Source organism: Macaca nemestrina, chromosome X (genome assembly GCF_043159975.1).
Source record: "Macaca nemestrina isolate mMacNem1 chromosome X, mMacNem.hap1, whole genome shotgun sequence".
Taxonomy (NCBI): Eukaryota; Metazoa; Chordata; class Mammalia; order Primates; family Cercopithecidae; genus Macaca; species Macaca nemestrina.
The window spans coordinates 83,086,208-83,099,638 of record NC_092145.1 but is presented as its reverse complement, the minus strand read 5'-3'; the positions used below and the strand labels follow the sequence as shown (position 1 = coordinate 83,099,638).

The following is a 13,431-nucleotide window of genomic DNA, read 5'->3' as shown; positions in this document are numbered from 1 at the left end:
GAGCTGACCGGCTGCTGAAGGGACTGTTGGCTGCCTATAGGATGCCAAGGATGTGGAAGCCGCCTTCCGTGTATCTCCCGGCCCGCAGTTACTACCTGGTTGGCCCGCAGGCACCAGAACAGATCCAGTGTCCCCATCTCCAACCAAGAGTCTACCCTGCCCTTTTCTTCCGCACTCCATGTATCTTCTCTTTGGCTCAGCTTCCCACCAGGATGTGGCTTCTGCCTCCACCTGGCTACTAAAACTAAGGAGGAGACCTGACTGGATTTGGTAACTGAGGTTCAAAGGTGAGGGCTAAGAGGAACCGAGGATGCCACGCAGGTTACTGGCCCAGATGACTTGACTGTGTGCGTGGTGGCACCGGAGGGACATAATAGCTCCAGAAAGAGGACTGGGCTCTGTCGTGTTCCTCAACAGCATGGAAATAACCGTGCAGGAAAGGCCATCCACGTGAAGCCACTGGGAGAGCAAGGATGCTCGTGATGGAAAGGATGGTGACAGGGCAGAACCGGGACAGTGAACCGCAGGAGGAAAGGTGAGAGACAGGGGTTCGGGAAGGAGGCCGTCAGTTCCTGCTGAAGGAGAGGGAGAATAGCACTGAAGAAGGGGACCTGCGAGACTCCAAAGTAGGAGGAGAAAAGGAAGGAACATGAGCAGGGTGTGTAGGAGAAAGGCAGGAAATGTTCCTGTGGCGGGGCAGGGCCCTCACAGCACCTAGACCCAGGCACTATGGTGACTGCAGGGCTGCTGCTCAGAGGCCGGCCCAGGCGACCTGCAGGGAGAGGCCCCACCACAGAGCGTCAGTGGAACTGTTCTTCCAGCTCCAGGGAACGGAGCAACACCTGGCACACCCCAACACTCCCAACAATCACAGAGAGGGTAGACCAGAGACCACAGAATATGAGAACGACTTTATTTCAAACTGCTTTCAACTACGTTGGGAAGGGGGCAAACGCAGTGGAAGAGAGGAAGCCCTGGCTGAAGAGGATACGGAGGGAACCCGCTTGGCTGCAACTCTGGAGCTCCAAAGTTGGCAGCTGTTCATCTTGTAGGAATATGCTGGCTCCAACCTGTGAAACAGAGCAGGCTCAGGGACGGGCCCCCAGCCAGGGCCAGCCCACAGCCCTCCTAAGCTACCGGGACTGTGGGAAGGGGCATGGTGTGTGCAACACTCACTTCAAAGGTCCTGGAACTTGTCAGTGAAGGACTTCATGGCCGCTGAAACAGAGAGGCAGAACCGGGCACTCCAGACCCAGGGAAACAGAAACCCACCCCCTGCCCCCGTGGGGAATCACCTAGCCCTGCAACCAGAAACCCCTCCAGCCCTGGTACTGACTCACCCACCCGTCACCTGAATTAAATGTGGAAATGCCTTTTAAGGAGGAAAGTGGTTCTCAGGTGTTGGGCCATCCCAGTACTGTTCAGAACGTGTTCCAAAGACAGATAAGCCAGCCAGCAAGCAAAAACCGTATAAGCCATACCAGGCAGCAGTTAAAGGGAAAACACATGAGGTGTCTCTAACTGTTGTAAGAGAAGGAGAGTTCTGGGACTCGTGGACAAAGTATACACAGAGTTCAGATGACACATTGCTGTCTGTGCACACCCCTAGCTGAAAAGGCACAGAAGGCTCCAGGGTCAGGCCTGCTTGGTTCTCTTCCTCAAAGGAAAGTCAGTCCCAGTGATGCCACCTGTACCTGCAGTCCACCCCCATCCCCGGCACCTGCAGAAAGACACCGCTGTCCATCCCTGCCCCAGCCAGGGCTCCATCATACCTAGTTGGTCTCTAAGGTCCTCAACTTCCCTCTGCAGCCGGATGCACTAGCCCAGGAGACACCGGAGAAAGAGAAATGGTTAGTCAATTCTGGCCTTCTCTCTCCCTGTCCTCCCTCTTTCCCCCAGCCCTGACAGCCCCCACAGCCTGCAGCCCAGTGGCGAGGTGGGTTGGCATGAATCCCTTGATGTAAAAGAGGCATCCTCTCTCTGTGGGGTGCAGAAGGTGGTGATGGGGCGGGGCGGGGGGACACAGATATCAGTTTAACCTGGACACGGATCCCACCATCTAGTGTGGACCTGGATTTCTAGGAACCACACAAAGCATTACCCGAGGACAGCCCTGGGCTCCTGGGGGCTGCTGCTGCCTTTCTGGTCTTGGGGGATGGACAAGTGGCTGCTGGTCACCTGAAAGAGAACACAAATTCCAGCTTCCAAGCTTCCCAGTGAGGTGGAAAAGGCCTAGAAGAGTCTAAAGTGAAGCACCATCACCCTCTGCTGGCAACACGTTGTCCCTGCTCTGCCCAGCAACTCCAACCATCCCTCTGGGACTGTCTTCCCTGTTCCCCAGTGTGAGCCCATCTGCACCTATGGCCCCCTAGCGTTGTGACTCCAGGTTGGATGCCAGCAGTGGGGCAGCCACAGCCAGGCCCTGGGAGGGCCAGTGTGGCTGAGCAGGACTTAACAGAAAAGGGCTCAATACCGCTGAAAGTCTCCTTCCAGAGTTGGAGTTTGGGGCACTGCTCCAAATCGCCCCCCACCACACAAACCCCACTCATAGAGGAGGATGTGACTTAAAGCCAGCCCCATCGACACCCCATTTCCCGTGGGGCACCTGCCTGGGTGGGCAGGGAAGAATGGGAACAAGACTTAGCCCCCAGAAGCGACAGAGCCAGAGGTTTCCCTCCCGATCCCTCTCTCCTCCACCCCTATCAAACCCGCAAGACTCACCAGAGGGTGCATGGCGTCTGGGCAGGAGGCCTCCCAGGCTGTAGGCAGAGGGCTCTGAAGTTCCCGGAACTTGGGGAGCTCTGATGTTGGGGTTGCGACTGCTGAGTTCTCCACGATGCTCGGATAGGCGAGGCAGCCCTGGCCTGTGTGTGGGAAGCTAAAACAGAAATTTCTGAGTTGGGCTGGCGGTGGGGGCAGGCGGTGAGTACATGTGGGAAGGGGTTGTGGTAAGGTGGAGACTCTGGAGCCTAATCTCATTAGCACTTTCTCCCTCAGTCAGCCCCATGCCAGGAGGCAGAGCCCAGCCAGGGAAAACACTGGGGATACTGAGATAGCCCGGGCTCCCTTCCAGGTGGCTCGGGCAACAGCTAAGTAAGGAGGAGTCAGGAAGTTGATGAGCCTAGATGCCCCAGGTTTGTGGCCCACACTTTAGGGGATCACCCCAACCTCACCAGCTGCTGGCCCTGCCTTCCATCCCAGCTCCTTTCTGGGGGAGGAGGCAGGACCCCTGCAGAGTGTCCGGAGGTATGTCCGTCACACACCATTAACGTGTGCCCCTACAACAAAGACCCTTATTGGGCATTCTAGTATCCCTGGGCTCCCAATGACAACCCTCGAGCAAGGGATAGAGGGGGCATGGCTAAACAGGTGTGTGCTGGAAGAGAGGAGGTATGGTGGGAGACAGAGGAGGAAGAAGATAAAGAGGGAGAGGAGAGTGAGAAGGGCCTACTCACTTGGGCCCTTGGGACCTCATCTCTATTTGGGTCATTATCTTCTCTGGTCACAACCTGGGACTCCCTGGTCTTCCTTCCTGCAGGTTTCTTCCCAGGGCTGCTGTGCTTAGGCTTTTGTCGTTTCTTGGAGATCCCCTGGGGCCGCACACCAGACAAGGGCTGGGAGGTGGCCGGCTCCGGGGGAGCGGCTGAGAGTCTCTCTCCACAGGCAGGAAAGGATCTCCCCAGGGCCAGCTGAGAGGCACCCCCTTGGGACTTCTTCTCCTGGGCCATCTTCCTCCTTGAAGGGCCCCGGGGCACGGCCCCTGCAGTGGCAGCTCCTGAGCAGTTGGGCCTGGCCTCCACCTTTCCCCAGGCCCTGCTCTGCATTTTCTTTCCGGGAGAGTCCTCCAGCTCTCCCACAGCCGGCCTCTCCATGACTGGAGTGAGTCCGCGGGGAGCAGAGGTCAGGAAACGGCCTGGCACGGGCAGGTAACTCTCCTTGCAGTGGAAGCTTGAGTGTCTGGATGTGTCTGCTGCCTTCTTGCGGCTGCCGGACTTGGCTTGGCTTCCTTCTTTGTGGCGAATGCCCACCCTCATCAGTGGTAAGTCACTGGTCTCATCGGAGGAATCAGAGTCGTGGGTAGACATCCTGGCGGGGCCTTTTGCAGAAGGCTGCTGGGGATCCACTTGGACGCTCAATCTGCTCTTCGAGCCCTTTTCTGGGTTCTTCCAGGCCCGGCCTGACCCAGGACCACAGAGGTGGAGACGACTGGCAGAGGCCTGCTGCCATTCTCCAGGGCTGGGGCCCAGCGCGCCACTCCCACTGGGATCGACCTCCGGGTCCATCCGGTTTTCAGCGGACCCTTCAGTAGCGGCGCCTTCAGGGAACGGGTGTCTCTGGACGCTGGGCGGCGGCATGATGGTGGCTGGCTCATCAGCCAGGTAGAAAGAGTAGTCCACACCATCCCCTTGGTCATCGACGGGGGTGCCAGGCCGTCCTTCCCGGCCCCAGAGCACCACCCTTCCCTGCTCTATCAATTCGCTCTCAGGCTCGAAGCTGAAGCCCTCAGGATCTGTGAACCTGCTCTGGCCCTTGCCACTGCGCGGTGCCCCCAAATCGAGGCCTCGGCCACGGCCGTGGCCCTGTGGGGCTCCGGGGCTGACCGTGCGGGTGCCAGCCTGCTCGCCACCCTCCAGGTCAATACCAGCCCCCCAAACGGACACTTCGTCGGGAGAGCTCATGGCGCCAGTTCAGGCAGCCTGGCCTATGGGGAGACGGTCGTGCTGGTAATGGCGGGAGAGGAGAGCCAAGCCCAGCCAAGCGGGCCACGGGACAGGAACAGCGACGCCTTCGGGACCCTGCTGCCCTCACAGCAGGCGGAAGTACTAAGTGTCCCAGACAGCGCGTGGCTTCCGCGCGCCTTCGACCCAGGTGTCGAGCCTTCTCATTGGTCCCCCCTCCACCAACCAGCGCACCCTTTGTTGGGCGAAGCCTCTGGGCTTTAACCAATCGGGACACAGGCTCTTGGTTTGCCCCGACACCCGTCTTTCGCGTGGATGCGCTGTGGTCGGGTCTTGGGGCCAGGGTGCACTGGAGCTCTCAATCCATCTCTTTCTTGCTGTTTTGCTCCCTCCCTACTTTTTAATGATTGCTCCTCTGTGTGCCTGGTGCTTCTCGTGCATCAGGACATTTATTCTCCCAAGTTTATGAGCTGGGGGCAGCTCTCCCCTTGACCTCCGCCTTACAATGGGACACTGGGGCTCAGAGATGTGACTGTCATTGGAAAGTAGGTGCCTGGCCAGAGGCAGCAGGACAGGAAGAAAGAGGTGGATCGAGAGCTCCAGTGGGCCCTGGCCCCAAGACCCGACCCAAGTACACCCACCCAGTCAAATGACGGGCGTTGGGGCAATCCAAGAGTCTGCTTCCTGATTGGGTAAAGCCCGGAAGCCTCGTCCAACAAGGGGCGCGCTGGTTGGTGATGGGCAGACCAATGAGAAGGCGTGGAACAATGAGAAGGCAGGACGCAGGCCTTGAGGGAACCCGTAAGCCTCTCGCTGTCAGTGACGTCTCGTGAGCCGACTGTGGTGAGGGTGGCGGTGTCCCAAAGGCCTCACTGTTCCTGTGGCCCCAGAACACCACCCTTTGCTGCTCTTTCAGTTCGCTCTCAGGCTCAAAGCTGAGAGTGTCCCCCTCGGCTGGGCTTGGCTGGGCTCAGCTCTCCTCTCCCACTGTTACCAGGACAACCGTCTCCCCACAGCCTGGGCTGTCTGGACTGGCGGGCGCCATGAGCTCCACAGATGAAGTGTCCGTTTGCGGGGCTGGTTTCGGCCCGGAGGGTGGCAAGCAGGCCGGGGCCCACGCCGCCAGCCCCGGAGCCCCACAGGGCCACGGCCACGGCCGAGGCCTCGATTTGAGGGGGCAGCGCAGTGGTGAGGGCAAGGGGGAGAGCGGGTTCACAGATCCTGAGGGCTTCAGTTTCGAGCCTGAGAGCGAATTGATAGAGCAGGGAAGGGTGGTACTCTGGGGCCGGGAAGGCCGGCCTGGCACCCCGGTCGACGACCAAGGGGACGGTGTGGACTACTCTTTCTACCTGGCTGATGAGTCAGCCACCATCATGCCGCCGTCCAGCGTCCAGGGACACCCGTCCCCAGAAGGCGCTGCTGCCAAAGGGTCCACTGACATCTGGGCGGACCTGGAGGTTGGTCCCAGTGGGAGAGGCGCGCTGAACCCCTGCCCTGGAGAATGGCAGCAGTCCTCCGGTGGCCCTCTCCACCTCAGTGTTCCTGGGCCAGGACCGGCCTGGGAGAACCCAGAAAGGGGCTTGAAGAGCAGATTGAGCGTCCAAGTGGATCCCCAGCAGCCCTCTGCGGAAGGCCCCGCCGGGCTGAATAGTGACGACTCTGATTCCACAGATGAGAGCAGCGACCTACCGGTGATTAGGGTGATCATTAGCACCAAAGAAGGAAGCCAGGCCAAGCCCGGAAGCCCCAAGAAGCCAGCAGACACTTGCAGACGCCCCAGTTTCCACCGCAGGGAGAGTTACCTTCAGGTTCAGGGACCTCTCCTGACCTCTCCTCCCCGCAGACTCACCCCAGTAGTAGAGAGGCCGGCCGTGGGAGAGCTGGATGCGCCTTCCTTGAAGAAAATGCAGAGCATGGTGTGGGGAAAGGTGGGGGTCAGGCCCAGCTGCTCAGGAGCTGCCGTTAGAGGGCCCCTACCCCGGGGCCCTCTGGGAAGGAAGGTGACCCAGGAGAAGAAATCCCTAGAGGGTGCGCCAAAACCGGCCCTGCGGGGAGCCTTTCCTGCCTGGGGGCAGAGACTTTCAGTAGTTCCACCTGATCCAGCCAGCTTCCCGCCAGTCTCTGGTGTGGGGCTCCTGGGGAAGTCCACGAGACCCAAGGAGCCCAAGCACAGCAGCCCTGGGAAGAAACCTGCAGGAAGGAAAACCAGGGAGTCCCAGGCTGCGGCCAGAGAAGATAATGACCAAAATAGAGATGACGTCCCAAGGGCCCAAGTGAGTAGGTTCTCTTCGCTGCACTCCTCTTTCTTCTCCTCCCTCTCCTCCTCCTCTTTCTCTTCTGTTTCCCCCCACCCACCTCTCTTCCAGCACACACCTGTTTACCCATTCCCCCTCTATCCCTTGCTCCAGGGTTGTCATCGGGAGCCCAGGGACACTAGGATGCCCGATTGGAGTCCACCTCATAGGGGCACACATTAAAGGGAGCACTTTGTTTGTGCCAGGCCTGGCTCTGGACACTCTGCAGTTGTTCTGCCTCCTCCCCGAGAGAGGAGCTGGGATGGAAGGCAGGGCTGGCAGCTGGTTTGGATCGCGGGACTCCTTAATGTGTGGGGCGCAAAGCTTGGGCGTGTAGACTCATCAGCTTCCCAATTCCTCCTTCCCTAGCTGTTAAGCAAGCCTTCCTGTCTTGGGGCTGACTGAGGGAGAAAGTGCTAATGAGATTACTCTGGAGTCTCCACCTTAACACAGCCCCTCCCCATGTGTACTCACCATCCACCCCCACTGCCAGCCCGACTCAGAAATTTCTGTTTTAGCTTCCCACACAGAAGCCAGAGCTGATTTCCCTGTCCGTGCGTCGTGGAGAATACAGCAGTGGTGACCCCAACGTCAGAGCTCCCCAAGTACTAGGAACCTCACAGCCCTCGGCCTTTACCTTGAGACGCATGGTGCCCAGATGCCATGCACCCTCCGGTGAGTCTTGCGGGTTTGATAGGGGTGGAGGGGAGAGGGGTCGGGAGAGAAACCTCTGTCTCTGTCGCTTATGGGGGCTTAGCCATGCTCCCAGGCTTCCCTACCCACCCAGGCAGGTGTCCCACGGGAAATGGGGTGTTGATGGGGCTGGCTTTAGGTCACATCGTCCTCTCTGAGTGGGGTTTGTGTGGTGGGGGGGCGATTTGGAGCAGTGCCCCAAACTCCAACTCTGGAAGAAGACTTTTGGTGGTACGGAGCCCTTTTCTGTTAAGTCCTGCTCAGCCACACTGGCCCTCCCAGGGCCTGACTGTGGCTGCCCCGCTGCTGGCGTCCAACCTGGAGTCACAACGCTAGGGGGCCACGGGTGCACATGGGCTCATACAGGAGAACAGGGAAGACAGTCCCAGAGGGATGGTTGGAGTTGCTGGGCAGAGCAGGGGCAGCGGAGGGTGATGGTGCTTCACTTTAGACCCTGCTAGGTCTCTTCCACCTCCCTGGGAGGCTTGGAAGCTGGATTTTGTGTTTTCTTTCAGGTGACCAGCAGCCACTTGTCCATCCCCCAAGACCAGAAAGGCAGCAGCAGCAGCCCCCGGGAACCCAGGGCTGTCCTCGGGTAATGCTGTGTGTGACTCTTAGAAATCAAGGTCCATGCTAGATGGTGGGATACATGTCCAGGTTAAACTGATTTAGGTGTCCCCCCAATCCCCTCTGCCTACCATAACCCATGCAGAGTGGGTGCCTCTTTTCCATTGAGGGTTTTGTGCCAATACACCTCACCACTGGGCTGCAGGCTATGGGGGCTGTAAGGACTGGGGGAGAGATGGAGAACGGGGAGAGAGGAGGCCAGAATTGACTAACCATTTATCTTCCACCGGTGTCTCCTGGGCTAGTGCATCCTGCTGCAGATGGAAATTGATGACCTTAGAGACCAACTAGGTATGATGGAGCCCTGGCTGGGGCAGGGATGGACAGCGGTGTCTTTCTGCAGGTGCCGGGGATGGGGGTGGACTGCAGGTACAGGTGGCATCACTGGGACTGACTTTCCTCTGGGGAAGAGAATCAAGCAGGCCTGGCCCTGGAGCCTTCTGTGCCTTTCCAGCTAGGGATGTGCACAGACGGCAGTGTGTCATCTGAACTCCGTGTACATTTTGAAAAACGAGTCCCAGAGATCTTCTCTTAGGACGGTTAGAGATACCTCATGTATTTTCCTTTAACTGCTGCCTGGTACGGCTTATACGGTTTTTGCTTGCTGGCTGGCTTATCTGTCTTTGAAAAACGTTTCTGAACGGTTCTGGGATGGCCCAACACCTGAGAACCACTTTCCTCCTTAAAAGGCATTTCCACATTTAATTCAGGTGACGGGTGGGTGAGTCAGTACCAGGGCTGGAGGGGTTTCTGGTTGCAGGGCTAGGTGGTTCTCCACGGGGGCAGGGGGTGGGTTTCTGTTTCCCTGGGTCTGGAGCACCCGGTTCTGCCTCTCTGTTTCAGCGGCCATGCAGTTCCTCACTGACAAGTTCCAGGACCTTTGAAGTGAGTGTTGCACACACCATGCCCCTTCCCACAGTCCCGGTAGCTTAGGAGGGCTGTGGGCTGGCCCTGGCTGGGGGCCCGTCCCTGAGCCTGCTCTGTTTCACAGGTTGGAGCCAGCATCTTCCTACAAGATGAACAACTGCTACCTTTGGAGCTCCAGAGCTGCAGCCAAGCGGGTTCCCTCCATATCCTCTTCAGCCAGGGCTTCTGCTCTTCCGCTGCATTTGCCCCCTCCCAACGCAATTCAAAGCAGTTTGAAATAAAGTCGTTCTCATATTCTGTGGTCTGTGGTCTACCCTCTCTGCAATTGTTGGGAGTGTTGGGGGGTGTGGGGTGTTGGTCCGTTCTCTGGCGCTTGAAGAACAGTTCCCCTGGCTCTCTGTGGTGGGGCCTCTCCCTGCAGGGCGCCTGGGCCGGCCTCTGAGCAGCAGCCCTGCAGTCACCATAGTGCCTGGGTCTAGGTGCTGTGGGGGCCCTGCCCCGCCACAGGAACATTTTCTGCCTTTTCCCAACACACCCTGCTCATGTTCCCTCCTCGTCTCCTCCTACTTTGGGGTCTCACATTTCCCGTTGTTCAGCGCTACTCTCCCTCACCCTCAGGAGGAACTGAATGCCTCCTTTCAGAACCGCAGTCTCTCTTGCCTTTCCTCCTGTGGTTCACTGTCACGGTTCTGCCATGTTACTGTCCTTTCCGTCATGAGCATCCTTGCTCTCCCTGTGGCTTGATGCTGGTCACCTCTCCTGCATGGTTATTTCCATGCTGTTGAGGAGCACGACGGAGCTCATCCTCCCACTCAGGGGACCAGTCCTCTTTCTGGAGCCATTAGGTCCCTCCAGTGCCACCATGCACACGGTCAGTTCATCTGGGCCAGAAACCCGTGCGACATCCTCAGTTCCTCTATTAGCCCTCATCTTTGAACCTGTGTTTCCAAATCCCATTAGGTCTCCCTCCTTGGTTTCAGTAGCCAGATGGAAACAGACGCCACATCCCAGTGGGTGGCCGAGCAAAAGGGAAGGCACAGGGAGTGCTGAAGAAAAGGGCAAGGTAGTCTCTTGGTTAGAGGTGGGGGCATTGAGTCTGTTCTGGTGCCAGCAGGCCATCCTGGTGAAAACTGCCTGCTGGGCGCCTGTAGTCCCAGGTACTCCGGAGGCTGAAGCAGGAGAATCACTTGAACATGGCAGGCGGAGGTTGCAGTGAGCTGAGATTGTGCCACTGCACTCCAGCCTGGTGACAGAGCGATACTCCATCTAAAAACAAACAAACAAAAAACCAAAACCCAAACCAAAAAAACTTCCTGCTGGCAGTTACATGGAAGGCGGCATCCACAGCCTTGGTGTCCTGTAAGCGACCTGTTGACTCCATACCCTTGATTTGAAATGGCCAGTTGCCTTCCAGGGCAAGTGTGGATGCTAGGCCTGGCTCTTCTTGGATGGTCCCCGTCAAATACCGTTCCACAATCCCCAAGGCTGCAGGTTTTTGTAGACGTGATACTTCTGTGTGCCTGTTAAGTCTTTCAGACTGCCTCTTGAGGTCACATGAGATTTCCTTGAGCTTCCTGTTGTGCCTTCACCCTCCCTGACAGTTGGGATTGCCTCCTTCCTTCAGCCGGAATCCTGGGCTGGATGGGCGTGAGACACAGACACAGATTCTGGTGCCAGTGAGGAGGTGTGTGTAGGTTCTGCCAGCTCTGAACGCCAAGAGCCTGAGTGTTGAACAGACAAAGACAGGAGAAATGCAGATACCATTCAAGATTAGCGTATGTGTGGAGACATCTGTGTGTGTGGTTTTTTTTTTTTTTTTTTTGATTTGCCCGTTTTTTTTTGAGACGGAGTCTCACTCTGTTGCCCAGGCTGGACTGCAATGGCACGATCTTGGCTCACTGCAACCTCTGCCTCCTGGGTTCAAGCGATTCTCCTGTCTCAGACTTCCAAGTTGCTGGAGTTACAGGCCTGCGCCACCACTCCTGGTTAATGTTTGTATTTTTAGTAGAGATGGGGTTTCACCATGTTGACCAGGCTGGTCTTGAAACCCTGACCTCAGGTGATCCACCAGTCTCAACCTCCCAAAGTGCTAGGATTACAGGCATGAGCAACTGTGCTGGCCGAATCATGGTTTCTACCCCGGAAGAAGTGATATTGAGGTGAACAGTCAGCTTCCGCACCATCTTGGGTTTCGTGGCAGGAGACCTGTTCCTGATTCAACCCACAGGAAGCATTGTGAGTGCCTGAGGGGAGAAATGTCCCTGAGGACAGCCAGAGACAAAAAGGGGAGGCAGAACTATCATCTTCAGCCCTGGAACCTCTGCTCTGTAACTCAGCCAGAGGCGATGCCAAATCAGAGTAGTTGTTTAACAGTGCCACACTGTTAGTGGGATGTTCCATGAGCCCTCTGGGCACAGATCCTTAGCCAGCTAGCTCTTCCATACTGCCAAGATACCACCTTTGGGACCTCCCCCATTCTGGATGGGCAGCACTCTGATCATTTGCTTGAGACAAGGCAAACTTGGGCTTAAGGCACCATCTAATGCTGTAAAGGAGGCAGTGGCCTAGCAGAAAAAAATGACATTCAACAGGTAAATTACACAAAATCTCTAAGCAAACATAAACATCCAAACAAGCCAGACAGAGAAGACTGGAATAAATAACGAATCCTTTAGGTATTTTATTTTATTTCTGGCTGTTGTGAATGAGATTACTTTATCGATTTTTTTTTTCAGAGTGTTCACTGTTGGCATGTAGAAATGCTAGATTTATGTGTGTTGATTTTCTATCCTGCAACTTGCCTGAATTTGTTCATCAATTCGAAGAGTTTATTGGTGGAGTCTTTAGGTTTTTGCAAATACAAGATCATGTCATCTGCAAACAAGCAGAAGGATAATTACCAGAGTCTGGAAAGGGTAGTGAGGGGTGAGGGAGAGGTGAGAATAATTAATGGGTCCAAAAAAGATATTTAAATAGAACGCACTGTCTGCTTCCCTGTTTTGAGGCTTTCAGACTTAGACAGCCACTCCAAGCTTCTCCCTTTCCCTAGCTTTCAGTTCTTCCCCATTCAGTATGATACTAGCTGTGGGTCTGTATGTTCCTTCTATACCCAGTTTTGTGAGGGCTTTCGCCATGAAGGAATTCTGAATTTTATCAAATGAGGTTTTCAGCATTAATTGAAATGATCATATGGTTGTTATCCTTCATTCTGTTGATATGGTGTATCACATTGATTTGCATATGTTGAACTGTCCTCAGATCCCTGGGATATATCGCACTTGGTCATGATGATGACTGAATGTCTTTCCTCTAAGATTTGGAACACAACAAGGTGCCCACGTTCACCACTTTTGTTCACCATGGTACTGGAAGTCCTAGCTAGAACAATCAGACAAGAGAAAGAAATAAAAGGCCTCCAAATTAGAAAGAAAGAAGTCAAATTATCAATGTATTGTTAAATTTGGTTTGCTAGTATTTGCTGAAGGGTTTTGCATCAATATTCATCAGGGAAATTGGCCTGTAGCTTCCCTTTTTTTTTTTTTTTATTGTGTCTTTGGTTTTTGGTATCAGGCTTATACTGGCCTGGTAGAATGAGTTTGGAAGTATTCCATCCTCCTCTGTTTTTCAGAATAGTTTGAGTAGAATTAGTATTAGCTCTTCTTGATTTTTTTTTGTTCTTTTTTGATGTGGGTACTTTTAGATATACACTTCTCTCTTTGTACTGCTTTGGCTGTATCCCATAGGTCTGGGTATGTTTTGTTTCTATCATCATTTGTTTCAAGAAATTTTAAACTTTCCTTCTTAATTTCTCCCCTGACCCACTGGCCATCCAGGAGCACACTGTTTAATGTCCATTTATTTGTATAGTTTCTAAAATGTCTGTAGTTATTGGTCTCTAGTTTTATTCCATTGTGGTCAGAGAAGATGTCTAACATTATTGCAATTTTTTGAATGTTTTAAAACTTGTGATCTCACATGGTCTGTCCTTAAGAATGATCTGTGTGCTGAGGAAAAGAATGTGTATTCTGCAGCCATTGGATGAAATGTTCAGTAAATATCTATTAGATCCATTTGCTCTATAGTGCAGATTAAGTCTGATGTTTCTTTGTTGATTTCACGTCTGGACAATCTGTCTAATGCTGAAAGTGAAATGTTGAAGTCTCCAGCTATTATTGTATTGGGATCTCTCCCTCTCTTTAGCTCTAGTAATATTTGCTTTCTATATGTGGGTGCTCCAGTGATGGGTGCACATATATTTACAATTGTTATAT

General features: G+C 54.8%; 2 protein-coding genes across 3 annotated transcripts; one reads left to right on the top strand and one right to left on the bottom strand.

Moving 5' to 3' along the window:
• Positions 1 to 896: 896 nt before the first annotated feature.
• LOC105476638 (uncharacterized protein CXorf49-like) lies at positions 897 to 4,835 on the bottom strand. 2 transcript variants are annotated; one of them, XM_011732736.3, is made up of 6 exons: positions 3,456 to 4,835; positions 2,722 to 2,878; positions 2,102 to 2,178; positions 1,773 to 1,818; positions 1,177 to 1,218; positions 897 to 1,070 (listed from the first exon to the last, which is right to left on the bottom strand). In XM_011732736.3, the coding sequence occupies exons 1-5, from the start codon at positions 4,677 to 4,679 to the stop codon at positions 1,178 to 1,180; spliced, it is 1,545 nt and encodes a 514-aa protein (XP_011731038.1). In that variant the 5' UTR covers positions 4,680 to 4,835; the 3' UTR covers positions 897 to 1,070; position 1,177. The 2 variants fall into 2 exon arrangements, 1 of the variants encoding a protein (XP_011731038.1); XR_011618175.1 differs by having other exon boundaries at positions 906 to 1,070; positions 1,177 to 1,818; positions 3,456 to 4,823.
• A 517-nt stretch (positions 4,836 to 5,352) lies between these two features.
• On the top strand, positions 5,353 to 9,457 carry LOC105476636 (uncharacterized protein CXorf49). Its single transcript, XM_011732734.2, has 6 exons — positions 5,353 to 6,952; positions 7,492 to 7,648; positions 8,182 to 8,261; positions 8,539 to 8,584; positions 9,137 to 9,178; positions 9,285 to 9,457. Exons 1-5 carry the CDS (start codon positions 5,723 to 5,725, stop codon positions 9,175 to 9,177), a joined length of 1,554 nt encoding a protein of 517 aa, XP_011731036.1. The 5' UTR covers positions 5,353 to 5,722; the 3' UTR covers position 9,178; positions 9,285 to 9,457.
• The last annotated feature ends 3,974 nt before the right edge of the window (positions 9,458 to 13,431 follow it).